At 38.3% G+C, this 12,769-nt stretch overlaps 1 protein-coding gene across 9 annotated transcripts in view; it reads left to right on the forward strand.

The window, feature by feature from the left end:
• PSEN1 (presenilin 1) overlaps positions 1–12,769 on the forward strand; it is a 74,070-nt gene that overhangs the window by 47,746 nt on the left and 13,555 nt on the right. For all 9 annotated transcript variants that reach the window (XM_014539320.1, XM_014539322.1, XM_005865807.2 and 6 more), the window contains 4 exons: positions 2,589–2,809; positions 5,988–6,086; positions 8,730–8,816; positions 12,455–12,628. In XM_014539320.1, coding sequence (XP_014394806.1) covers positions 2,589–2,809; positions 5,988–6,086; positions 8,730–8,816; positions 12,455–12,628 — 581 coding nt within the window. The remainder of the gene's footprint in view (positions 1–2,588; positions 2,810–5,987; positions 6,087–8,729; positions 8,817–12,454; positions 12,629–12,769) is intronic.

Here is a 12,769-nt window from a genome sequence, read left to right on the forward strand (position 1 = left end):
ACGACGGTTTCCCGTGATGCCAGCATTTGTGATGACTATTAATAAATCACAAGGACAAACTCTAGACAAAGTAGGCATATTCCTACCTGAACCCGTTTTTGCACATGGTCAGTTATATGTTGCTTTCTCTCGAGTTTGAAGAGCATGTGATGTTACAGTTAAAGTTCTAAGTACTTCATCACAAGGGAAATTAGTCAAGCACTCTGAAAGTGTTTTCACTCTTAATGTGGTGTACAGGGAGATATTAGAATAAGTTTAATCACTTTATCAGTCATTGTTTGCATCACTGTTGTTTTTATATCATGTTTTTGTTTTCATACCATGTTTTTGTTGTTTTTATATCATGCCTCTGTTGTTGTTATATCCTTTTGTTACTGTTTATTTATTAATTTATATATTATTTTCATATACATTTTACTAATTTCCTTTCATCTCTCACAACTTCTATTAAGAGAAAGGGCAAATAGCAATATTAAAATATCTTCACTAATTAATTCCCTTTTAATGTGCACGAATTTCGTGCACCGGGCTACTAGTTAAAAAATAAAAGAATGCACATGAAATTATAATAGTGCTTTCCTTTGGAGAGGGGAACTACGGGAGAAAAACTTTTCATAGTATATGATGTGAATTTTTATATGTTATGCATGTATTACCTAGCCAAAGATTAATAATAATTTATGTGGGGTGGGTACTTAGTGCTAGGATATCTAAAATACTTAATACAAATAGCTACATTGTCCAGAAATTTCAACAGTTTTTTTAATTTTCAAAATCTCAAAACCATCTTTCTGGATAGTTCTGGAACCCAAAGTTTGTGCTTAAATTAAATGGGTGCTTTCTTTCTCATTTACCCAAGGTATCCTTTTTACATGTAATTTCTTTATTTTTAGACTAGAGACCTGATGCACGAAATTCGTGCAAGAGTAGGCCTTTCTTCTCCCAGCTGCCAGCACCGGCTTCCCTCTGGCACCTGGGACCTGGGCTTCCCTCACAGTCCTGGCTTCATCTGAAAGGATATCCAGTCTAATTAGCATATTATGCTTTTATTATTATAGATGGTGGAATCCCCTCTCCCCTCCCAATTAAAATAGTATTTTTCTTCATTATAAAAATGGCCCTGGCTGAGTAGCTCATTTGGTTAGAGTGTCATCCCAGTTCGCCAAGGTTTTGGGTTTGATGTTCAGTCTGGGCACATACAAGAACCAACCAATGAATGGAACAACAAATCAATATTCCTCTCTCTTTCTCTCTATCTCTCTCACACTCTCTGAAATAATTTTTTAAAAACACGACTAAGCATTCATTGTAAAAAAAAACTATTTCACAAAATTATAAAGAGAAAAGTAGTAGAAAAATAACGAGATTCCCATCATCTAAAGATAAGTCCTGCATCCTTTCAGGAGTTATATATCGATATATTGCTCTTCCTACTCACACACTGTTTCATAAATGAGCTTTTTTTTAAGGCAGCGGTGTCGTGTGTGTGTGTGTGTGTGTGTGTGTGTGTGTGTGTATGTCTTTTAATGGATTTATAAATTTCATCTTATGAAGATACTAGAGGTCCGGTGCATGAATGCCTGCACGGGTGGGATCTGGGCAGATCGGGCTGGGGCGGCCAGGGGGAAGGGACTTGGGCGGTTGGCCAGCCCCGCCTCCTGGGCCTCACCTCCTGGCCAAACTCCCAGTCGAACTCCTGGTTGAGGGGACAATTTGCATATTAGCCTTTTTAAAAAAATATATTTTTATTGATTTTTAGAGAGAGAGGAAGGGAAAGGGAGAGAGAGATAGAAACATTGATGAGAGAGAAAGTCATTGATTGGCTGCCTTCTGCACAGCCCCCACTGGGGATCAAGCCCGAAATCTGGGCATGTGCCCTGACTGGGAATCAAACTGGCTACCTCTTGGTTCCTGTGTCAATGCTCAACTGCTGAGCCACACCAGCCAGGCAGCATATTAGCCTTTTATTATATAGGATCATACATCCTAGCTAGAAAATTAATTGTTCATGTTTCATTTTTGTCAATTTTAGGTATTTTATTTATCTATTTTAATATTTTAATGCATTTTATTTGAACAGATAGCAAGTGTTCTACCATAACATATCTACCATAGATTTTGGGGGAAAACATGTTTTTTAAAAAATGAAGTGCTGGTTTTTTCATAAAATTTCTACACTCTCTAATCCTGCCCAGAATTAAAACCAGCATTACAGGTGACTACATGAATCATTCCTCCCATCCCTTTGTTATAATTTCAGGTATTTTAAACGAGAGTTTCCCAAATTGTAGAATTAGTTATTTTAGGTGGTATATGGCCTTGTTTAGTTTTTGTACTTATTTTTATAGGTATGGTCTATGCTTCTGGTTTCCCATTTATATGAATGATACAGCTTTCTGTTAAAATAACTTGAGGAGAAAAGTGAATTAATTTAAAGAAAAATGTTAACATAATAGCACAGTTGATACAAGATATGCTAAAAATATGAAGGTGGGATATGAATATCTAATGATTGGGAACCATAGTTCTAAACTGTTTTGATAAAAATTATTATACATAAATCTTTTTATCTCTTTCATTTTTTTCAGGGAAGTGTTTAAAACCTATAATGTTGCCGTAGACTACATTACTATTGCCCTCCTGATCTGGAATTTTGGTGTGGTGGGAATGATTGCCATTCATTGGAAAGGTCCACTGCGACTCCAGCAGGCGTATCTCATCATGATCAGTGCCCTCATGGCCCTGGTATTTATCAAGTACCTCCCAGAATGGACTGCGTGGCTCATCTTGGCTGTGATTTCAGTATATGGTAAAACCCGGGATTGACTTTTCTTTTTTTTTTTTTTATCACAGAGATACCTGACCTGGTGTATTTTCCTTCCTCTTCCAGTTATCTTGACTTATGAAAATGATAATGATTATATCCCACAGCCCTTCAGTAAATAGTTAATTAGCTATGGCCTCTTTTTCATATAAAGATTTCAATTTTTTGAGGTTAACATCTTTAAAAATATTTTATTACTGCCTCCGGTTTAACTCAGTGATACAGATTTCTGGTCAGGAGACTTAGATTCATATCCTATCTGTGCCACTGACAGCCTTTGTGACCTTAGGAATGTGACTCAGCCTATTTGAGCCTCAGTTGCTTCATTTGGAAAATGGGAACAATGCTTCCCAGAATTTGTAAACACTAACAGAGTGCTTAACACATAAAATGCTCATTTTAGTTTTTAAAAATATATACTTTTATTGATTTCAGAGAGGAAAGGAGAGGGAGAGAGATAGAAACATTAATGATGAGAGAGAATCACTGATCGGCTGCCTCCTGCAATGGGGGATCGAGCCCCAACCTGGGCATGTGCACTGATTGGGAATCAAATCGTGACCTCCTGGTTCATAGGTCAACACTCAAGCCCTGAGCCATACTGGCTGGGCTCACTTAATTTTTAAAATAAAAATTAGGTTATCTGCTTTTTATAAGGCACTTGGGTAGAATTATTCTTTTAAAAATAAAACTTATTTGGGCAGTATGAGATTCAGATTCATAAACAACCAGTGTTACATGGGTCCTGAACAGTCAGAATGTGCCTTAGCCACGATTAACCAAGGCAGCTGTACAAGTGTGTACTCTGTGGCTATTGCCCTGCATGAAAGCCACAAAAAGAGATCCATTTTTAGAGGTCAGTATGTGGTTTCTACATTATAAGTAGGTAGTGCTTTTTTATTCCTATACAGTTGCTTATTAAAAAATGTCAAGGGACCTCTATTAGGAAACCTCATCATCCCAAATTGAGTGTCGAAGAAAAAGTGTATGGAAATAGAATTGGAGTGGTTCCGTGCTCATATAAAACTAAAGTCATATGCCCTCTATGCCTGACTTTAGGTTATCTTGTCTAAGCCACCATCCGACTGTCCCACTCGACTGGTAGCTATGACACTCAATGACCACCAGGGGGCAGATGCTCCAACCAGTAGCTGTGATGCGCACTGACCACCAGGAGGCAGATACTCAATGCAGGAGCTGCCGAGCTGTGGTGACTTGGCAGCTGCGGTTCTAGGGTGACGCACCCGGAACCAGAGAGGAGGGAGCCCAATCACAGTGTGTGTCACCTGAGAACCGACCTCCAGCAATCCATGACCCCTCGGGGGGATGTCGGAGAGCCAGTTTCGGCCCGATCCCCGCAGGCCAGTCCAAGGGACCCCACCAGTGCACGAATCCGTGACCAGGCCTCTAGGAAAATAGAATAGTACTTGATGATTTGCAAAGTACTCATCAATTATTCCATAGCTATGATTAAGAGTGTCAGTGCTGTACTTCATCCAATCAGTAACTAATAAATACTTTGTAGTCAAAGATTTTACTAATATGTTCTGTTCAGTGCCATTGTCAACAACCACGTTTTGCTAAGAAACCTGAAGTTTATATAGGTGAAGTATTTGCCCAAGCTTACCCTGTTTGATGTAGAATCGGAATCCCAAGATCAGTATTTTTTTCTACTACATTACACTGTTTTTCCCATCAACCCTTTATTTCCTTCAAATATGATACAAATAATTACCTCTACAGAGCTTTGAGTTCCTTTAAAATGCAAAACTTTTGTGCCTAATATTTAGAGCAGTGATTTTCAACCTTTTTCATCTCATGGCACACATTAATTAATACTAAAATTCTGAGGCACACCAAAAAATATTTAGGAACACAACAAATTTCTCTTCTTATCCAAAACAAATTGAAGTGGAAGCAGTGAGAGTAGCAATTTCTGTGTGTGTGTGTCTGTGTGCGTGTGTGTATTATATTATTTTTAGTAGTAGTAGTAGTAGTTTACAAGACATGACCATTTGCAGGCATGAGATGTTTTACTTAAATGCATCGGAATGATTGGAATGTCACCATAAGCTATCAAGTTTTCCTTTAAAATGTAGCTCTACCTGTTTTATATTTTTAAATGTTTGAAATTATTTTCCATATTCTGAATTTTCATGATAGAAAATGTAAGAACAACTGCAGTTATTGGAAAGAGATGGTGGTAGAATCAAGACTAATTTAGACCAAAAAAAAAAAAAAAGAATAATTTAGGCATATTGCTTCCTCTCTCAGTTGCTATTTTTGTGAAAACAGGTATACTCTAAGACCTAAATATTTATGAAGTGCTTTTGACAGGAAAACTAAAGAAATGCTAAACTCTCTCATAGAAAAGTTTATTATTTTATTTTGTTTAAATTTACCGCCCTTTTATTTCAAGTACCCATAAGTAGTACATATACTATTTTTTAAAAGGAGAGAAGATTAATCTCTTGTCTGCTCTTCATATTTTGAAAAGTTCAATCAAATACCCTCTATTAAATTCCTCTTAGAATAAAGCTCCTATTTGTGGCTCATAGGTATGGTTTGTTTGCAAATGGCTTGTCCCTGTTTTCTGCTTATTGGACATTGACAATTGCTCTAGAATAGTTCTGTCTTGCAATTATCTCTGCCTCTTTTCTTCAAACTGGGAAGAGTTATTCCTAGAACCCAATAATGATACATTGTAAACTAACCAAATAGTGTCAGAACCAAAATAAAATTTGCACAGATCTGTAGGGTTTTGTTTAGGTTGCCCCCCATACCCGTTTACCTGCTATTTAGTTCATATTCATTCAACATCTTAAAAAAAATAGTTTATTGATTTTAGAGAGAGAGGAAGGGAGAGGGAGCGAGAAACATCAATGTGATAGCCTAACATCGATCGGTTGCCTCCTGCATGTTCCCTGCTGGGGATTGAGGCAGTGACCCCAGAGTGTGTCCTGACTGGGAATTGAACCAGCAACCTTTCAGTGCACGGGAAGACACCCAACCAACTGAGCCACACTAGCCAGGGCCATTTCACATCTTTTTCTTTTAAAAAAAAATTAAATATTCTTTATTGGCTAATTTCTCTCTAACACACCTACTTACAAGTTTAGCCAATACATTTTTTCAGATGTCTTTTCTATTTTTCTCTTTCTAGATTTAGTGGCTGTTTTGTGTCCAAAAGGCCCACTTCGTATGCTGGTTGAAACAGCTCAGGAAAGAAATGAAACTCTCTTTCCGGCTCTCATTTACTCCTGTAAGTATTTTGGAATGGTATTAAATTAGGAAGCAGCTTAGAGTTTATAGGAACTGAAACATGTGACTAGGTCATTATCATGGTACTTTGTCTCATCTTAAATGCAAGCATTTTAATGGAACTCCTGCAGATCTCTGTTTCCCTGCAAATTATTACCTTCCACTTGACATGGTAGAGAGAGAAGAAATAATTAAAGTTTTTTTTTTTAAAAAAAAGGTTTTTATTGATATTAGAGAGAAAGAGAGAGAGAAAAACAGATCGGCTGCCTCCTGCACTCATCCAACCAGGGAACAAACATGCAATCTGGGCATGTGCCCTGACTGGGAATTGAACTAGAGAACTTTTGGTGCATGGGACAACGCTCAACCAACTGAGCCACACTGGCCAGGGCAAGATAGAAGTAATATTTAGAAATTGGGGAGCCAGTATTCTCAAAATCTTACTAGTCAAGTGTTATTGAGTACTTGTTATAGACATATATTGCAGAGTTTATGAAAGAATTATACTGTTCCTTCAGAATGTGCTTGCCTTTTTTTGTTTTTAGAATCATCCTCTTCCTAATAATTCAGTAAATATTTATTGGGCATTGACAATCTTTTCCCATAGAGCACTGTGGGGACAAAAAGATGATTAAGATACTTTTGCCTTCCCTCAGAGCTCGTTTGCTTATAATTTAGAGGTCAGATAAGAAAGTATACAAATAAGCAGCATCCAAGGAAGAATGTGATCAGAGTGAGAAGAGGCACCAAGTGGAGAGAATTCAAAGGGGGGAAGTCTGGCTGGGGACGCAGGGAAGGCTTCCTGGAAGAGACAGCATTTGGATTGAATCTGTTAAGGATATGGCAGGATTGCAGCAAGCACAGAGGGAAATGAGTTCCATAAGTGGGCTTATCACAGAATGGCTTGGAGGTATAAGTGTGGGGCCTCTTTTTGGAGTACAAAATGGGGAGAATACTAGGGAGAGTTTAGAGAAACAGATTACTGCAAGATCAACTGTAGATTTGAGTGACTGGTTTAGCTCTCTATGCTTTTCATGATCACTGGAGAACCATAAAAGGTTCTTGAGCAGAAGAATAAAGAAACAGTGCTTGCTTCGGCTGCACATATACTAAAATTGGAACGATACAGAGATTAGCATGGCCCCTGCACAAGGATGACACGCAAATCCGTGAAGCGTTCTATATTTAAAAAAAAGAAAAAGAAAAAAGAAACAAGAATAAAGAAAAATATGTGATAAAAACCAGATGTGACCCACAAGCCTGAAATGTTTATTGTTTGGCCCTTTATAGGAAAAGGCGGTAGACCCCTGATTTCTGTAGTAATATTAAATGTTAAAAGAGTTTGTAGCAATATTTTCTCATTTGCATAAAGAAAGAAAATCAAACACCTGCTGCCTGTGTTGCCAAGAAGGCTACAGAAATCCATAAGCCTGGTTCATGATGGTTGCCTTCTGTTTCTCTTATTTGGGTTTGGATTAGTTGAACAGTGCATTGCCTGCCTTATGTTGACTTTGATCAGTTAGTTGTGTTATTGTATAATGTAACTTATTTAACCTCAGAACAACAAAGTCATAAATAAATATGCCTATTATAGAATTTTCAGCCTCTTTTTTGTGTATTTTTTTCATAAGTTACTCAAGAAACCTAAGAGTATTAGGAACAGGGGTATAATGATAAAAATTGTGATAAAAAGCCAGAGAGACACAGACACCAAGTATCTTGTTTAAAATTGCTTACTATGATCAGGTGGGGCATTTGTTCCTGGTGTAGCCCTGTATGGTACATGTTTATATGAATTTTTATATTACTGTTGGTGTATTTTCAGGTTAACTTCCCAAAAGTGGTATTCCTGGGTCGAAGGGTTAATGTATATGTAGTTTCGCTAGATGTTACCAAATTCCCCTCCAGTAGGGTCTATACCATTTTTAGTTCCATGAAATATATGAGAAGCACCATTTTAAAGTATTGATATTATCTCTTAATTAAAATGTGACAGAGATACATATGTATGCATCTATGTATATATATTTTTTCTTAATCTCCATATGGAACACAGGCTAGCATTATTGAAAATCCCAGAAACGACACATGATATGAAGGAAACTTATTCCACGCACTTTTAGAATTATAATAAGCATATGATACTCTTGTGAACCCTATTTTGTCCTCTAATTTAGTTTCAAGAAGTAGTTTTTATTCGTGAATTCACACTATTTTAGGAAATTCAACTAGTCCAGCTACTGTTGCAGTGGAATCTTGCCGGCCTGAAGAGTTTTCCTTTGGTTACTTTTCAGGGACTGTAAATGATGATGAGCAGTTTTACAATAGCAGCTGCAGTTTTAACACTACAGTAAACATTTAATTTCAGAACTTTTTATATGCCAGAATCAAAGAGAACCTTTTGTGTTTTTTAAAATGCATTTAGTTCTGATTTTTAAGCATGCTTTAGGGGACATTAAGAAGATTGGTAGGAAGAGGTTAATGGGGGAAAAGGATGACCTAGGTAATACTTTCAATAATAAGATTAAAAGAAAATAAAAAAGAAGATTGGTGATTTGTGTAGAGGACTGATGGCCTGCTGTCTACTCGTGCACTTTCCTTCTGTGTTTCCAGTGCTTACCTGGACTTTTGTCTTTCTCAACAGCAACCATGGTGTGGTTGGTGAATATGGCAAAAGGAGACCCAGAAGCCCAAAGGAAGGTATCCAAAAACTCCAATTATAATGAACAAAGTAGGTATATTTTGTTTGGTAATTTCCTGGAGTTTAAAGTCATTATCATTTTATAGGCTAACAATTAGTTATAAAGTGGTGATTGTAACCTTTTTCTTTGGTCATAGATTCCTTTGAGAATCTCCTGAAAGCTGTGGTAATACCCAGTAAAAATACAGATAAATATTAAGGAGTCCAGATGGTCCAAACCCAATAGTACAGCCAAGGCACCCTAGGTTAAGAATTTCTGCCATCGCGTACCATTAATACCAGTATGAAAGTTTCTAGTGGAGGCTGATTTTAAAAAGAACAGGTAGCCTTTCTCTCCAAACCTGTTGAAAATGAGAATCTGTTATTTGACGTGGCTAGACCAACTTAAAAGTAATTTTATTTTGAATGTGATCATGATTATACTGAGAAGATAAAACATTCTGGGAGGACATGACTTTCTGGAGGAGGCTAATGATGACCTAGGAGGGGAGATGGAAAGGCCCACGTATGGAAACTGCTGAAGAGATTAAGGAGAACATAAGTTAGAAGTTACTAGAAAGAGTTGAATAACAAAACAATATCAATAGTCAAGAAGAAAGGAAACTTTTTTTAAAGAAAAGCCTTATGAGGAAGCTGAAAAACAGAAGTAGAATAAAAGTTGGTGAGAGAAGTGAAAAGGGCCTTCACTGAGCTGCTGTTTGTCAGGAAAGGAAGGGGTTAGGTTTTATAGAGCCAAGAAAACTGCTTTTTCAGCTTTTGGGTAACTGAGGACACTTTCAACTGGGAATTCTTATTTGGGACCCAGAGATTCCAGGTTCATTCTGCAGTGAGCAAAGCAGCAGAACAAGGTGACATTGCACCCGCAGTAGACCTGGTAGAGAAGTAGGAAATATATTGGAAATAATTGCTACAAGTTTGGTTATTATGTTAACCTGTGTTAAGCTAAAGCAAATTAAAAGATTGTCTATGAGTATATATGTTTATATGTATGTGAGTATGTGTGTTTATTTGGCATATCAAGATTTTATTCTTTTGATAAATGTTGATTGAGCACCTAACTGTGCCTGATATTTTGCTAGGTACTGGGGATATAGCACTGAACGAGATACCCCGTTCTGTGGAACTTGTAGCCTATTTAGGGCAGCGGTTCTCAACCTGTGGGTCGCGACCCCTTTGGTGGTCAAATGACCCTTTCACGGGGGTCGCCTAAGACCATCCTGCATATCAGATATTTACATTACGATTCATAACAGTAGCAACATTACAGTTATGAAGTAGCAACGAAAATAATTTTATGGTTGGGTCAAAACATGAGGAACTGTATTTAAAGGGCCAGAAGGTTGAGAACCACTGATTTAGGGGGACACAAACATTCAACAGATAATTCATACAGTTGTTGATAAGTCCTATAAAGGAGAAGTCTAAGTTGCTATGAAAGTTTATGTAGAAGAATTTCATTTATTCTGGAAAGTCAAGGAAGGCTTCCTTGGGGAAGTGATACTAGATGAAGAATGGAAGCGTTTTCCAGAAGAGGAAACGACCTGGGCAGGGGCCTTGAAGTGAGAAGGAGCTGGATAAGCTGCAGAGTCCTCAGGGGAGTGCTGTTGGTATTTTGGGTGGGGCAGTTCTTGGTAGTCATGTGGGACTTCTCCCACTGCAGGATATCTAACATTCCTGGCCCCTCACCCACTAAATGCTAATCGTGACTTCCAGGTATTACAACTCAAAACTCCTCCGGCATAGTTAGTTCCAAATGCCCCCTGGGAAAACACTAGAGGAACTAGACCTCACATTGGGGCAAAAGGGCATAGGCCTCCAGGAGGGATGTCTGTACAAGGGAAGAACAGAACAGAGCTGGGAGGTTACCTGATGGTGAACTCTGTTAAGAGTTTGAGGATGAATTAGTCGTAATACATAGAAAATTAGTTAAGGAAAAAAATTAGGCAGTTTTCCAGAGAAAACAAGAAGTCATACAGAAGAAGCAAATGTAATTAGAGTATATTCTGGTTGTAGCCAAGTATTTTAGTTGTGAATACTTTTTGCATTGTGATAGTATAAAAATTGAACTTAACATAAAATTATGACGAAGTGAGAATATGGGGAGAGGTAAATTTCCATGTGTGCATGAGTATGAAAGCTATGCTTCATTTCCCTGTAGGAAGTGATTGAGTTTTAACCTAAAATAAAAACATCAAGATATAACACTATGAACATGCTATTTATAATTAATTATGAGGGTTAATACCAAAGGAAACAGCTGAGCAGTTTGAAAGTAGGAGTGAGAATTAGGAGGAGGGAAGGGACAGAGCAGGGACTGTTGTTTTATTTATAAACCTTATGCTTATATGACTTCACAAACTCCGAACTAGGGAAGATTCCATTTTGTGGTGACCTGGTTAAGAAAAGAATATAAAATTGTGAGGACCCCTCCCAGAAAAAATGTATGCAAGGGAGAGGCCTGAAATGTGCAGGCTTAATTTATTCATGGTAAATCTACCTCTGCTATGAACATGTGTCACTTTTTTTTTTTTAATGTATATTTTATTGATTTTTTACAGAGAGGAAGGGAGCGGGTTAGAGAGTTAGAAACATCGATGAGAGAGAAACATCGATCAGCTGCCTCCTGCACACTCCCCACTGGGGATGTGCCCGCAACCAAGGTACATGCCCTTGACCGGAATCGAACCTGGGACCCTTGAGTCCGCAGGCCGATGCTCTATCCACTGAGCCAAACCGGTTAGGGCCATGTGTCACTTTTATAAATAAAAAAAAATTATCAACTCCACTTAATATATTATAATTATTTTTTATGTGTGGAAGGTTCTCAAGACTCTCATGTTATGCTCACAATTTTCAGACCGACAGTCATCACAAAATGACTAGCCCATAAGAAATGCGTTCTCTACCCACCCCCCACCTCACCTCCCTACCTGCAGGAGTGGTCTTGTTGTATAACTTAGGCACTAAAGCCAGAGCTGAGTTTTCAGAAACGAGTGGTTAGAAAGCTTTCAGCTGCAAACATCAGAAAAACCAACTTGTTTGCTTTAAACAAGAAGAAATGTGTTCTCTCACATGACCAGAGTCCTGAGGTGTAGACATTTGTAGGGTTGGTTAATTTTGTGGCTCATCAGTGTTATCAAGGGCCCAGGTTCTTTCCGTCTTCCTGCTGTGCCATCCTTAAATATAGGCTTGGTCCTTACCCCACTGCTCCTCGTGGTCACAAGATAACAAGTACAGTTCCAGGCATCATATCCAGATAAGACAACATCCAGGGGAAAAGGAGGGCAGTTAGTAAAGAGTGAGAAAAATTTCCCCCAAATTCCTAGCAGGCTTTGCCTCATCACACATTGACTAGTACCAAACCCACAGCCTCAGAGCTTTCATTGGGAAGAGGAATACTGGAGTTGGATCGATCAGGATTTACCACCTAAGTCATGTGAGCGAGAGGTGGAAATCCAGACACATCAGGACTGCCCTCAGGAATAAGGGGAGAAACGGCTATTGGGTAAGCAATCAGCAGGCCCTGCTACAGCCCATGTTTTGTGGTTTAAGAGCCAGCTAACCAGTTATAATGACAATCAAGTAGTTACTGTTTCCATGTAACTTTCTTAAAGGTATTAAGAAAATTTTCTGAATATTACAATTGTGATTTCTGCCTTTTCTTGAAGACACAGGGAGTGAGTCACAGAACCCTGTGACAGAGAGTGATGATGGTGGCTTCAGTGAAGAGTGGGAAGCCCAGCGGGACAGTCGCCTGGGACCTCATCACTCTACAACTGAGTCACGAAGTGCTGTACAGGAGATTTCCAGCAGCATCCTAGCCAGTGAGGACCCAGAGGAAAGTATGTGCATTTCTCTAATTGAAAGTCATGGATTCCTGTAGGTGCTGCAGCATGAAACCCTCCCAAAATAAAATGAACCGAGAGCACTAGTCTACTTCTAAAGAACAGTACAGCTTTTAGTGGGAAATAACAATAGGCAGT

The sequence above is a fragment of the Myotis brandtii genome, unplaced genomic scaffold (assembly GCF_000412655.1).
Source record: "Myotis brandtii unplaced genomic scaffold, ASM41265v1 scaffold213, whole genome shotgun sequence".
NCBI lineage: Eukaryota > Metazoa > Chordata > Mammalia > Chiroptera > Vespertilionidae > Myotis > Myotis brandtii.